Source organism: Mesoplodon mirus (genome assembly GCF_964341445.2).
Source record: "Mesoplodon mirus genome assembly, chromosome: 15".
NCBI classification, from domain to species: domain Eukaryota; kingdom Metazoa; phylum Chordata; class Mammalia; order Artiodactyla; family Ziphiidae; genus Mesoplodon; species Mesoplodon mirus.
In genome coordinates, this window is record NC_138991.1 from 63,050,521 (window position 1) to 63,063,991 (window position 13,471).

General features: G+C 47.2%; 1 protein-coding gene across 1 annotated transcript; it reads right to left on the reverse strand.

Annotated features, from left to right (window-relative positions):
• Positions 1 to 4,669: 4,669 nt before the first annotated feature.
• On the reverse strand, positions 4,670 to 13,445 carry ZNF174 (zinc finger protein 174). The gene is made up of 3 exons (XM_082644066.1): positions 12,160 to 13,445; positions 10,960 to 11,182; positions 4,670 to 8,111 (listed from the first exon to the last, which is right to left on the reverse strand). Exons 1-3 carry the CDS (start codon positions 12,565 to 12,567, stop codon positions 7,510 to 7,512), a joined length of 1,233 nt encoding a protein of 410 aa, XP_082500192.1. The 5' UTR covers positions 12,568 to 13,445; the 3' UTR covers positions 4,670 to 7,509.
• Positions 13,446 to 13,471: the final 26 nt, after the last annotated feature.

Consider the following 13,471-nt stretch of genomic DNA (forward strand, 5'->3'; position numbering starts at 1 on the left):
CCAGCTTTGCCAGGGGTAGCCTTGCCCACTGGTCCATACTTCCAGTGGTGGCTGGACCAGACCCATGAGAGCCACCCAGACAGGGACCAGACCTCTTGAGGGGCGAAGTATTTATGCCCATGGAGCCTTTGCCTTAGAGTGCTGGGGCATTCACCACAATGGAGGCAAATAACTTGGATCCTCTCATTTAAACCTTATAAAGTTAAAGAAACAGGTTTGAAAGGGGAACTAGAGCCAGGACTGAAGCTAGGTCTGTCCAAAGCCAAAGTTCACGCACACCAGGTGCTATGGTCTGAACGTCTGTGCACCCCCCCTAATTCCTATGTTAAAATCCCCAGTGTGATGGTATTAGGAGGTAGGTCATGAGGATGGAGCCCTCATGAATGGGATTAGTGCCCTTATAAAAGAGACTCCAGGGCTTCCCTGGTGGCGCAGTGGTTGAGAGACCACCTGCCAATGCAGGGGACACGGGTTCGTGCCCCTGTCCGGGAAGATCCCACATGCCGCGGAGCGGCTGGGCCCGTGAGCCATGGCCGCTGAGCCTGCACGTCCAGAGCCTGTGCCCCGCAACGGGAGAGGCCACAACAGTGAGAGGCCCGCGTACCGCAAAAAAAAAAAAAAAAGAGACCCCAAAGAGTTCCCTCAGCTTTTCCACCATGTAAGGACACAGCAAGAAGACAGCCCATCTATGAACCAAGAAGAGGGCTCTCACTAGAATTCAACCTGACCATGCTGGTGCCTTGATCTCAGACTTCCAGCCTCCAGAACTGTGAGAAATAAATATGTATTGTTTGTAAGCCACCCAGCCTGTGGGATTTTGTTACAGCAGCCCAGACTAAAACACTTGTCTATGCTGAACTATGTCCCGACGCTCCTTTATTAAAGTTTTCCAAAAGGTAAAATAAATGCCTTAAAACTCTTTCTCTGGACACTGTCTTTAGCCTGCACACCCCCATTCCACATGAATCATCTATCTCTCTGCAGCGTCACTTCCTAAGACTGTGCCACTTTAAGAATTTTGCGACTCTGGCCTTCCCTTCCACTGCTGAAAACACTGCTCCTGTTCTCCCAAGACCTCGGTGCAGGTGTCCCCTCCTGACACTCAGACACATCCATGGCCCCATATCTCCCAGGGGGACCCAGGTGAGCCCTAACTTGTAACCTTCATCTTTGGCTGTTCCACCCTCCTTAAAGCTGCTCCCATCCGGGATGGCCTCCCTCTGCCACCTTTGTCTCCCTCCTGGCCCCTAACCCTCTGCTCAAGCCTAGGACAAGCCCTTCTCTGGACCTCTGCCCCGATTCCTGCTTGCAGCTGCTCCAGGAACACTAACGTGCAGCGCCACTCTCACAAGACTCGGGGGCCCTCTGGCAAATTTTTCATTGGGGTTTTTGAAACTATGTATTTGTAAAAAGTAAGGAGCACATTATTCATAATGGCCAGAAGGTGGAAATGACCCCAGTGTCCATTGACAGATAAATGGTTAAAATGCAGTCTATCCATGGGAATTCCCTGCCAGTCCAGTGGTTAGGAATTGGTGCTTTCACTGCCGGGACCCAGGTTTGATCCCTGGTCTGGGAACTAAGATCCCACAAGCCACATGGCGCAGCCAAAATAAATAAATAAATAAATAAATAAATAAATAAATAAAATGTGATCTATCCACACAACGGTGTACTATTAAGCCATAAAAAGAAAAGAAATTCTAATGAACCTCAGGAACATTGTGCTAAGTGAAATAATACAGTCACAAAATGACAAATACTGTATGATTCCACTTATACGAGGTATGTGGAGTAGGCAACTTCGCAGAGACAGAAAGTAGAATGCAAGGTGCAAGAGGGGGAACGGGGAGTTAGTGTTTAATGGGGACAGAGTTTCAGTTTGGGAAGATGAAAAAGTTCTAGAGATGGATCATGGTGATGGCTGCACAATATTGTGAATGTACGTGATGCCACTGAATCCTACAATAAAAATGGTTAGAATGGTAAACTTTGTTATGTATATTTCACCACAATAAAAAATTTTCTAAAAAGTCAATGTTAAAAAGAAAAGTAAGGAGCAGCATGAAGGGGCATTGAAGAAAGGGTGGGTCCCTCTGCTTTGGGGTGCCTCCCTCTAGGACATCAATTTTTCATAAACAGACTTTTGGAGAAATTCTTCTCCCCTTCCAGGACATTCTCTACCGCGACCCCAGTGTGAGCAAGTGCCAAATCCAGGAAAATAGGACCTCTCCACCCTCGAACGCCTGTGGCCTCTCTGCTCATTCCAGGCACAAGTATTTGGATCTGAAAAGCTGACAGAAGGAGACTTCAAGATGCTGTTTTACTTGACACATAATTTTCTTTTTATGTAACGCTTTACAGAAAATACTTTCACACACGTGTGTTCACTTCACCAATCATGTGAGGTAAGCAGAGTGGGTCTTCCCATTTCCAGTGGAGGAAACAGGCTTGAAGAATTTAAGTGACACATCCAGGTCAGGGGGCTGGGGGACAACAGAGCTGCGAGCAAAGCCATCCTTGGTCTTAGCCTGGTACCAAGTCCACTCTGGTTTGTTTATGGAGCTGCCTCAGACTTGACTAAGTCAGGTCAGGTAGGTAGACCAAGGTAAGTTCCTGGGGCTACCCTAGTTGGCTCTGCCCTTATCTGGTCCAGACGAATTTCTAGAGGCAGGAGTGACATTTTGCCTCACATGTCTGTTTCACTGGCAATTCAGGACTGTTACCGTATTAGTCAGTTTTGTATTTTGGCAGGTGACAGTGCTTTAAAGAGAGTTACTGCAATTGTGCAAAAGTATTACATTACAACAGAATGGGAGAAAATGTTTGCAAGTCATTTATCTGATAAGGATTTGAATCCAGAATATATAAAGAACTCTTCAACAATAAAAAGACAAAAACCCCAGTTTTAAAAGGGCAGAGATTTTGAATAGCTGTTTCTCCAAAGAAGATACACAAATGGCCAGTAAACACATGGAAAGATGCCAACATCATTAGCCAACAGGGAAGTGCAAATCAAAATCACAATGAGACACCACTTCATATCCACTAGCACGGCTACGATCAGAAAGACAGATAATAGCAAGTGTTGACAAGGATGTGGAGAAATTAGAACCCTCAATCACTGCTGGTGGGAATGGAAAATGGTGCAGACCCTGTGGAAAACAGTCTGGCGGTTCCTCAAATTCTTAAACATAGAGTTACCATAGGACACAGCAATTCCACTCCTAGGTATACAACCAAGAAAAATGAAAACATATGTTCACAGAAAAACTTGTAAATGAATGTTCATAGCAGCATTATTCATAATTGCCAATCAGTGGAAACAACCCAAATGTCCATCAACTGATGAATGGATAGACAAAACATGGTCTGGGGCTTCCCTGGTGGCGCAGTGGTTGGGAGTCCGCCTGCCGATGCAGGGGACACGGGTTCGTGCCCCGGTCCGGGAGGATCCCACATGCCGCAGAGCGGCTGGGCCCGTGAGCCATGGCCGCTGAGCCTGTGCGTCCGGAGCCTGTGCTCCGCAACGGGAGAGGCCACAACAGTGAGAGGCCCGCATAGCGCAAAAAAAAAAAAAAAAAAAAAAACATGGTCTGTTCAGAGTGAAATATTATTCAGCCACTAAAAGCATAAAGTACTGACATGTGCTACCACATGGATGAACCTTGAAGACATTGTGCTGAGTGAAAGGAGGAAGGGGGCTCAAGGGGGCCCAGGGATGGGGAGTGAGGAGTGACTGCTAATGAGACAGGGTTTCTTTCTTTTCTTTTTTTTTTTTTGGCTACACTGTACGGCTTGTGGGATCTTAGTTCCCTGACCAGGGATCGAACCCATGCCTCCTGCAGTGGAAGCCTGGAGTCCTAACCACTGGACCACCAGAGAAGTCCCAAAGGTTTCTTTTTAGGCTGTTGAAAATGTTCTAAAATTATATTATGGTGATGGTGGTATAACACTGTGAATTTACTTTAATTATTAAACTGTACACTTTAAATGGATATATTTTATATGTGAACTATATCTCAATAAAGTTGTAAAAAATAGCATTTTGGTTTTAGAAATATCTGGGGGAAGTTTCAACTCTATCTATCAGATGGTATTTGGGAGTTGTTAATTTTGTTGGGAGCAGTAACGGTATTATGGGACGGGTTTTACAAGCCCTTATCTGCTGTAGATGGAAAATGCTTTTCAGAGAAATCTGCGAGGTCCAGATCCCTCACATATGCATGCAATCTTCCCCTCTCCCTGTCTCCTGGGGTAAGCTAGGGACCAAATAACCAAGGTAGGAATCATCCCACCCCCACACGGGTGAGTACAGGGCAAACTCAGAAAACATGGTGACACTTTAACAGACCGCTGCGTGGGTAAAGCCTGCACACAAAAGGAGAGAGGTTATTTTCTAATATGGGGTAGCCGATTGTAAGTCAGCAGGTCAATGTTTTGTGCTGAGACCCTCTGGTGGAACCACACATGGGGACTCCCACAGTTGAAGAAGTGAGTACAGACCAGCAAATGTGGCTGAGTGCCCAGGGGCCTTCTACCAGGACTTCAGACCCTCACGGGCACTCCTCACCTGTCAAAGGAAAACTGGGCTGGGGGAGGCGGCAGCACCACAGGCTTGAAAACCTTTTGGGAGTGAGTGATATTCCGAGTGGTGATTTTGTCACATTTATTCAAGGTCCACAGCTGAACAGGTACCCAAAGACATTAAGATTCAGCAATTATTAATTTCATAATCAGAAAACAGAAAACACACGCACACGGGTTCTTCAAAACATACCACGTAAACAAAGCTCTTATTTTAAGAGAGATTTCCTGTCCCAAATCTAAGGAAAGTGGAAATCTATGTGCCTTTGCTTTTAGGAGAGATCGTCTTTGACTAACCAAATTGATTCACTAGATGGATGTGGTCGGCTGAATCACAGTCCCCGCCAAAGGGGTCCACATCCTAATCCCTGGAACCTGTGAATGTTCCCTTATATGGCAAAAGGGATTTTGCAGGTGTGTTAAGGATCTAGAGATGGGGAGATATCTCAGATTATCTGGGTGAGCCCAATATAATCATAAAGGTCCTCCTAAGAGGGAGGCTGGAGGATCAGAGTCAGAAGAGAAGGTGATGTGATGACAGAGATTGGAGGGATGCATTTTGAAGATGGAGGGAGGGGCGCACTTTGAAGATGGAGGGAGGGGCCACAGGCCAAGGAATGCCAGCAGCCGCTAGAAGTTGAAAAAGGCGAGGAAACGGATTCACCCCTCAGAGCCTCCAAAGGAACCCGCCCACCTGACACCTTGACTTCTACTCAGTGAAGCTGATTTCGGACTTCTGACCTCAGGAACTATAAGAGAAGACATTTGTGTTGTTTTAAGCCACTAAGTTTGTGGTCATCTGTTACAGCACCAAGAGGAAACTAATACAGATGTAAATATAATTAGGGAAGTTACTAAGAAACAACAGTGAAACTGGCCTGGAGAAAAAAAGGTGGTAACAGAATAAGGAATCAGGAGGCTCTGACCGGTGAGAGGCAGGGGACAGGAGTGAGATAACGGGCAGGCCTAACAATAAAGATAAACTCTTCTAACATCTAACATAATTGTTGGGAAAGGGACCTTGGATTAGATTCTGAAGGGCCACCAAATACCAGGAAGCAGGCCACTGGGCTCCCATTAAGTCTCTCTCTGCCCAAAAGATGAGAGGTTTTGTCCACTGCATTCAATGACTGCCACCGGGATCTCCAATTCAGGCAGGAATGGGCCCCAGGGTGAAGCAGGGGCCCTCAACTCTTCAATTACTGAACACCTATTTCTCCTGGCTGGGTGTGGGCTAAGTTCTAAAGCTAAAGTGATGGAAAATCAAGGTTCTGTCCTTAAAGAGCTTTTAACATATATAGCACAGTTCCCCCACCTTGGTACTACTGACTTTTGGAACAGATAACTGTTTGGGGGCTCTCCTGTGCACTGCAGGATGTTTAGCTACATCCTTGGTCTGTACCTACCAGAGGCCAGGAGCTATGCTCCCTTCCCCCAAGTCCTAACAACCAACGGTGTTTTCAGACATTCCCAAATATCCTCTAGGGGGCGAATCTGCTACCAGGTTGAGCGCCACTGGTGAAGTCTACCTCTGCCTAGAACTTGTCAGAGGAGGCTTTGCAGAGCTGGCAACTCCTGTGAGATGCGAGAGGGACTGGGGGTGGCAGGTCCTAAGGGCAAAGGGAACAGTGTGTGCAAAGACCTGGGGGACAGGGCTGCCCATGTGAGCACCTGTCCCTCTGTGGTCAGAGGAACCTGAGATCCTTGGTGGGGGGGACACAGTAGCACAACCATAGCCCTGAGGTGGCCAGCAGTGACCTGATGATACTGATGCTTTAGGAAGAACGCTACCTGCACCTGTTTCCTGCTTGACATACTGCACCCACCTACCAAAAGTCTTCTCTAAACTGGGATATCCACTAAGTGTGACTAAGAATTGTATACTGATTGGGTTATAATTTTCATTTTGAGAGAATGAGGGGTGGGATTAGATGATCTCTCAGGCCTAGTTCTAGAACTTTAACATTTTAGATAAATACATTTTGTCATTTTTAGAAACTTCTTTGAGGTATAACTTACATACCATAAAATTAATGAATGTTTCAATGATTTGGGGTACTTGTTCTGAAATAATTCAGTTTTAGTATATTTTCATCACCCCAAGCATTTTGTTATTCTTAAAGCTACTGGCCTAAGTGAGAAAGGAAAGTAGGAAGGATTCCCTTTGCTGTCTTAGCAGTCTTGCTTCTTGTAGCTTTTCCTTATCACTATGGGTGGGCGGTTGCAGCAGCTGTGATTTTTCTTTTACCAAATCAAAGGTGCTTTGATATAAAAAGAACCTTTAGTGTGTGTATATGTGTATTTATTTGGTAAAAGCACTAATACTTGGAGACCCCCTCCTCACACAAACATGTCCATACTCCCACTTCATGTGTCCTTCGTTATGAAGAGCCAGGAATGACAGGAAGAATATTAGGGGATTTACATTCCAATGAACTTCTGCCTTGAAATTCTTGCAGATCACTCATCTTTATTAAAGGAGTGTGTGCAATGATAAAGATTGTCTGGTATGACAGCAAACGCATAACTATATATAGGATTTATCCTTGAACAGATTTAGAGGATAAATAAAGCAGCAGGGGGAGATTTAACATCAAGGTGTGGGGCACATCTGCAGGATCGTCCTGATTCTCCCTCAGTAGTGACTCCCCACTCTCCAACAGACACCCCGGTGCTCTCTGACCCAATGCCTAGACCTGCCATCTCTTCCCCCATCATCGTACACGACCCCGTGCACGATCAAGTCCCCCGTCAGCCTCTTCCCGACCAACGCCTCACCAGCCCGACGGGCGCCATCACTCCTCAGGGGTCTCTTGCTTTCTTCCTTGTAAGTCACGCAGACGTCTTTGTGATTTACATGCAAGCGAGGGGAAGGAGAAATGCAAGTACCTTCTTCTGAACAGAGAGGACCCAGCCCTGCTTTCAGTCCCCATGGTGGAGTCTGTGATGCTGGTGAAGGTTTGAGCTCTGGCGAAAGCTTTTCCCACACTGGCCACACTGGTAGGGCTTCTCTCCAGTGTGGATCCTCTGGTGCAGCTTCAGGGTGGACTGCCGCCCGAAGCAGTTCCCACACTCTCCGCACGTGTAGGGCCTCTCCCCTGTGTGGACTCGCTTGTGTCTTTTCAGCTCTGAATTCCACGTGAAGCTTTTCCCACAGTCATCACATTTGTAAGGTTTCTTCGCCGAGCGGGTCGGCTGGTGACCAAGACGTTGCAAACGGCTGCTCAGGTTTCTTTTGCTTCCCTTGCTTTTCTTCAGCTCTCTCAGTGCATGGCTCTTCAGGGGGCTGCTGATGTATTCCAGTTCCCTGCAATGTCTCTGGTAGTGAGCAAATGGCTTTTGAGCGCGTGGGGGGCTGACCTGCCTCCGTGACAACCGGGGCTCACTCACAGTCGCCCCTCTGGGTTCGGGGCTCTGCAGACCATTCCCTTTGGGCCTGCCCACTGACAACGTGCATGGCTTTGCTCCTTTAGCTCCCTCCTGCTGTGGATTTTCCTTGTTGTCACTTTTCATTCTGGAGGCCTCTATAATTATAAAGAATATGTTTCATTTCTGGGCTTCGAAGAAAGAACCCAAGCAAAAGAGCTATGAGATACACGGCAAAGTTTCTCAAAGTGCTGTTCTCCACTTGGCAACTTGCATTAGACTCATCTGGGGCAGCTGTCCACCAAGCAGGCTGCCCCTGCTCCCCCAAGGCTGCTGAGTTAGAATCTCTGGGGGATGGAACCTGGAAGTCTGCAGTTAACAGGGGGAAGCTGGGGTGATTCTGATGTAGACTAAAGTTAGGAAACAAGTTCTCCAACCCCTCCCTCCTTCCTACCTTTGGGGAAAGGTTTAAGAAAGGAGAAATAGGGAAAAGCAAACCCATCAGAAATTTCAACATTGCAAATATACCCTCACTTACATGGACACTGACCACCACTCTCTCTTCAAATAATGGTAAATCCAGTGAGTGTGGTATTTTCTTCCATTATGAAGTTGATAGACAGCATATGTGATTGGAAATTGGGATATGGGCCAGACATGCACCCTAATTACGGAAACTCCACAACAGTGCTTTTATCCAACAGGATTCCTGCCGTGTGGAAGATCTATTCAGTATGGCAGCCACTAGCCACATGTGGCTACTGAGTACTTGAAATGTGGCTTGTGTGACTGAGAAACTGAATTTTTAATTTTATTTAACTTTAATTTAAATTCAGATTTAAAAAGCAGCCCACACAATTATGGTCAACTGCTCTTCAACAAGGTTGTCATGATAATTCAATGGAGTAAAGAATAGTCTTTTCAACAAGTGGTGCTGAACAACTAGATTTCTACATACAAAAGAATGAAGTTGGACCCCGACTCACGACACATACAAAAATTAACTCAAAATGGATCAAAGACCTAAATGTAAGAGCTAAACCTATCTCTCTTTGAACAGAACAAAGGTGTAAACCTTTGTGTTGATGGATTAGGCAATAGTATTTTCGATATGTTACCAAAAGCACAAGCAAACAATAAGATAAATTGGACCTCCTCAACATCCAAAACATTTGTGCTTCAAAGGATACTATCAAGGAAGTGAAAAGATAACCCACATAATGGGAGAAAATATTTGCAAATTATACATAAGGGTCTAGTATCCAGATTATACAAAGAACTCTTACAACAATAAAAAGACCAACCCAGTTTAAAAATGAGCAAAGGGGACTTCCCTGGTGGCGCAGTGGTTAAGAATCCACTTGCCAATGTAGGGGACATGGGTTTGAGCCCTGGTCCAGGAAGATCCCACATGCCGTGGAGCAACTAAGCCCGCGAGCCACAACTACTGAAGCCTGCATGCCTAGAGCCCGTGCTCTGCAACAAGAGAAGCCACAGCAATGAGAAGCCCGGACACTACAACGAAGAGTACCCCCCGCCCACTGCAACTGGAGAAAGCCCATGCACAGCAATGAAGACCCAATGCAGCCAAAAATAAATAAATAAATAAATTTTTAAAAAATGAGCAAAGGATCTGAATAGACATTTCTACAAAGAAGATACACAATTGGCCAACAGGCACATGAAAAGATGCTCAACATCATCAGTCATTAGGGAAATAACTCAAAACCTCCATGAGATACCACTTCATGCCTAATACGATGGATGCAATAAAAAGGACAAAACATAACAAGTGTCAACAGGGATGTAGAGAAACTGGAATCCTCATAGACTGCTGAATGTAAAATGGTGCAGCCACTTTGGAAAAGTCCAACCTCAAAAGGTTAAACAGTGAGTTACCATAGGACCCAGCATTTCCACTCCTGGGTGTACACCCAAGAGAAATGAAAACAGACATCCACACGAAAACTTGTACACAACTGTTAACAGCAGCACTATTCATAACAGCCAACAAGTGGAAACAACCCAAGTGTCCATCAACTGATAAACAGATCAAATGTCCACAGAGTGGAATATTATTCAGCCATAAAAAGGAATGAAGTACCGACACATGCTACAACATGGAGGAACCTTGAGCATGAGACTCCACCCTCTCTGGAATCAAATAAAAGGAAATGGAGACAGCATGCACACCCAGCTGCCTCTGCTGAGGCAAAAGAAGGGAGTACGTGTGGTCCACTTTCTTTAGGGCCATGAAGGCCGTAGGTTATGGGGCAGCACCTCAGCCAGGGCCACAGTGCTTTCCTGCTGGATGCCCTAGGTCTTCTCCATTCATGAGTTTTGAGAATAATGAAATCAAAGTGTTTCGCTGAATGTAGCAAATCTTAAGGAATCTAGCTTTCTTGTAACCTTCTTCTCTAACCTGTTGACCATATACTGTATTCACATCACCTAGACTGGCCAAAGTGTCACTTTCATTCAGTCAGAGAGACCACAGGACTGTGTAGAGCAGGGCCAGCAATTATACTGGCATTGTACCAGAGACAGATAAGGAAATGGACACAGACAATGTCACAGGAGGAGAAAGAGGCAGGACATAAAACGGAGAGGGTTTTTTTCTTTAATTAGCAGAATCTTGTTTAGGTCCCTTCTAAACATGGGACCATTTTAAGTGACAAAACTCAGCCACAGCTTGAATGGAAGTTCATCAGTGGTCATATTTGGATTTGTCTTCACTATAAGTAGCTCTGAAAGGGACAGAAAAGTAGGCACTAGAATAATCCTGTGCACTGGATTCTCAAATAGTCATGAACAGAAAATGATAAAAGCACACTTTAGTAACACTATCATTCTAATTAGTGAAATTTGTTGGAGAATAAAGATCTACTATCACATACAATATTGAAAAAAAGCCCAATACCTGGTCTATGGCTTTTTAGAACCATGAAATGCTTTGATGGAGATAAAGGGATGATGAGAGGGAGAGAAGAGGCACTGAGTGTTTACCTGTCTCAGCCAATTTGGGGGTTGGGTCCTGGAGGAGCAGGGATTTTTCCCAATGACGGGGGCTCCGCTGATCCTGAGATCCTGCCTGGGACGTCTCCTCCAGAGAGCTCTCCCTGGGATATCTGCTAGGAGTTTGCAGTTGAAAGTCTGGCAGTTCCTGTTCTCCAAGCTGGGATCCAGTTTTCTCCAAGAGCACCTTCTGGCCCTCCATACAAACAGCCACCTAGGAACAAGGCCCATGCATTAGAGCACAACTCAAGGACTGTCTGAGGGCAGCTTGACCTCTCACTGCTCTGTAATGACTGTTTTTCCCTGGAAATTTCTGATAATGGCCTGGGGGTCAACCTTGAGAGAGAATGCTGAAACTCAAAGGAAGCAAGGGAAGGACGTGCAGAATGACCAAAAGGAGGCTGCTTCAAATCAGCCGATACTTCCTGTCCTTAAAGCTTGGGGCTTTCTCAAGGCCTGGAGTCAAAGTCATCAGAGAGCAGGCACAAATATATCAGGGTCAGCCATGACACCCACCCAGCAGGTTCCTACCCTATGCTCACTTGCCTCCCTGCTTCTGCTGGAAACAGGCCCTGTAGGATTGGAAAGCAGTAGAGTGGGGGCCATTAAAAACCACCCTTACCTATAAATTGTTCTGCCCAAGGCTCTCCTGGTAAAGAGATCTCAGTAGTAAGAGGATTGCCCTACCCCTGTTCCCTAACTGCTTCCGTTCACCAAAGCACATGATTGTTTGCTTCCTCCCTAGGTCCCTACTGCGGTCTGACTTGGGGGTGGGATTTGGAAGGAATACTAGCCAATTGAGCTGGAGTTTCCTGATCTAAAGGCAATATGCAAGACACTTCGGACAAGGTCTAATAAAGTTCCCCCCAAATCAAATTCCTATCCAGTAGAATGACCCTGTCTGCTATGAATCCTGACTGTAGAAAAACTTCAAAAAGAAAGGGTCAGGGGAGACCTGTCAGCAAAGTTTCAAGAGCCTTACTTGATCCTCTACTTTCTCACTGGAATGCCTGTGGCTGGGTTTTCTGAAAACCTGTTACATCTCCCTAGGAGGGTGCGGGGAGGAGGGTTCCAAATAGAGGCCAGAAGCAACGTTTGAAATTCTGGACTCTATCTAGGGAGGGGTCCAGGAACCAAACACTAACCAGATGAAAAAGAAATCCTGGGGACCACAGAAAGTACCCTCCTTACCCACTGCTTTGGTCCCTTGGCTGCTCTGTAAAAATCTTCCACCAGGGTCACAATCTCCTTGCTGCTCATTGGACATTGATGCCTGGCCCGAGCCTGGATCTCCGGAGGCAGGATGTTCAGAAACTGCTCCAGCACCAGCAGCTCCAAAATCTGCTCCTTGGTGCGCACCTCAGGCTGCAGCCACTGACGGCAGAGCTGCCGGAGACGGGAGAGCGCCTCTTGGGGTCCAGACACCTCTTGATAACAAAACCGTCTAAAACTCTGGCGGGAGAGCTCAGGATCGGGCCAGTCTTTTTGCAGAGCGGGCTCCCGTTTTTCTTCTAGTTTTGCTATTATATGTCTCTCTTGCTTGGAGGAAGCCTGAATGTGGGACTGCGAGCTCAAAGTTATCTCCATCTTAGCCGCCATTTTGGGGCTCAGGAGACAGCTTCTCTCTCCTTGTAAACAGCTCAAGGCTTCGGGATCATGGCCCTGAATGCTAGAAAGATGTTAGAAACGAAGCTCCTCTGAGGATACTGGAGAGGAAAGGATGCAAACAGAGCCTCCTCATTCGCTGGACTTGACCCCAAACTCCTGAAGACAACACAGTCCCTGAGAGTGGGAAGAGTTTGTTTTTCTGCCAGTTTCTTGAACTGTCTTGCAAAGGAGAAAAGTCATAATGTCCTAAAAGGAAACTGGGGGAAATACCGCTTTTATTTCAGCAGCAAGCACAAGAGATCTCAGAGGAAAATGCGCAACGTGACCTAATGGGCTGGCAGGAATCCCTGGGAAAAGTTCAGGCTGTCATCCAGGTAGCCTGCACCAGCTCCCCCGCATCCTCCACAGGCCGACCTCCAGCATCTCGCCGGGCGCTACAGGGCGAGCCCAGGCAGGCCACAGCGCACGCTGGGGCTTGTGAGTTAGCGGAAACCTCCTGCTAGCGAGCAAGGTACACGGAGGCGCGGCGGCTGCTCACCCCCGAGGCTCCGAGGCCCGGCCGCTCCGGCCTCTGAGGGCGCCCGGCTCCGACTCCGCGCCCCAGCTGGCCGGGGGCTTGGCGAAGCTGCAGCACTCTGGCGCGCGGCTCAACTACGTGGCCGGGTGCGAGCCGGGGGTGGCGCCTGCGACGGCAGCACCGCCGACAGCCCCGCTCCACACGCCCACCTGCAGCCGACTCACCTCTCTGGGGACCCGGGACCCAGAACCCAGGAGCCAAGGATGGGGGCGGGGCAGAAGCCGCTAGTCGCGGACACTCCCACAGGCTGCCGCGAAACTGTGCCACGGGAGAGCGCGCCTCCTCCGCAGAGGGATTGGCTCTTCGGGGGCTTTCTCT

Bases quoted from the DNA above. Each gene is read 5' to 3' on its own strand.
- ZNF174 (XM_082644066.1), bottom strand. From the start codon at position 12,567: ATGGCGGCTAAGATGGAGATAACTTTGAGCTCGCAGTCCCACATTCAG. The intron at 11,183-12,159 runs GTAAGGAGGGTA...CCTTGTTCCTAG, and splicing joins CCAAGGGACCAAAGCAGTGG to GTGGCTGTTTGTATGGAGGG. The intron at 8,112-10,959 runs GTAAACACTCAG...TTATAATTATAG, and splicing joins CCCCAAATTGGCTGAGACAG to AGGCCTCCAGAATGAAAAGT.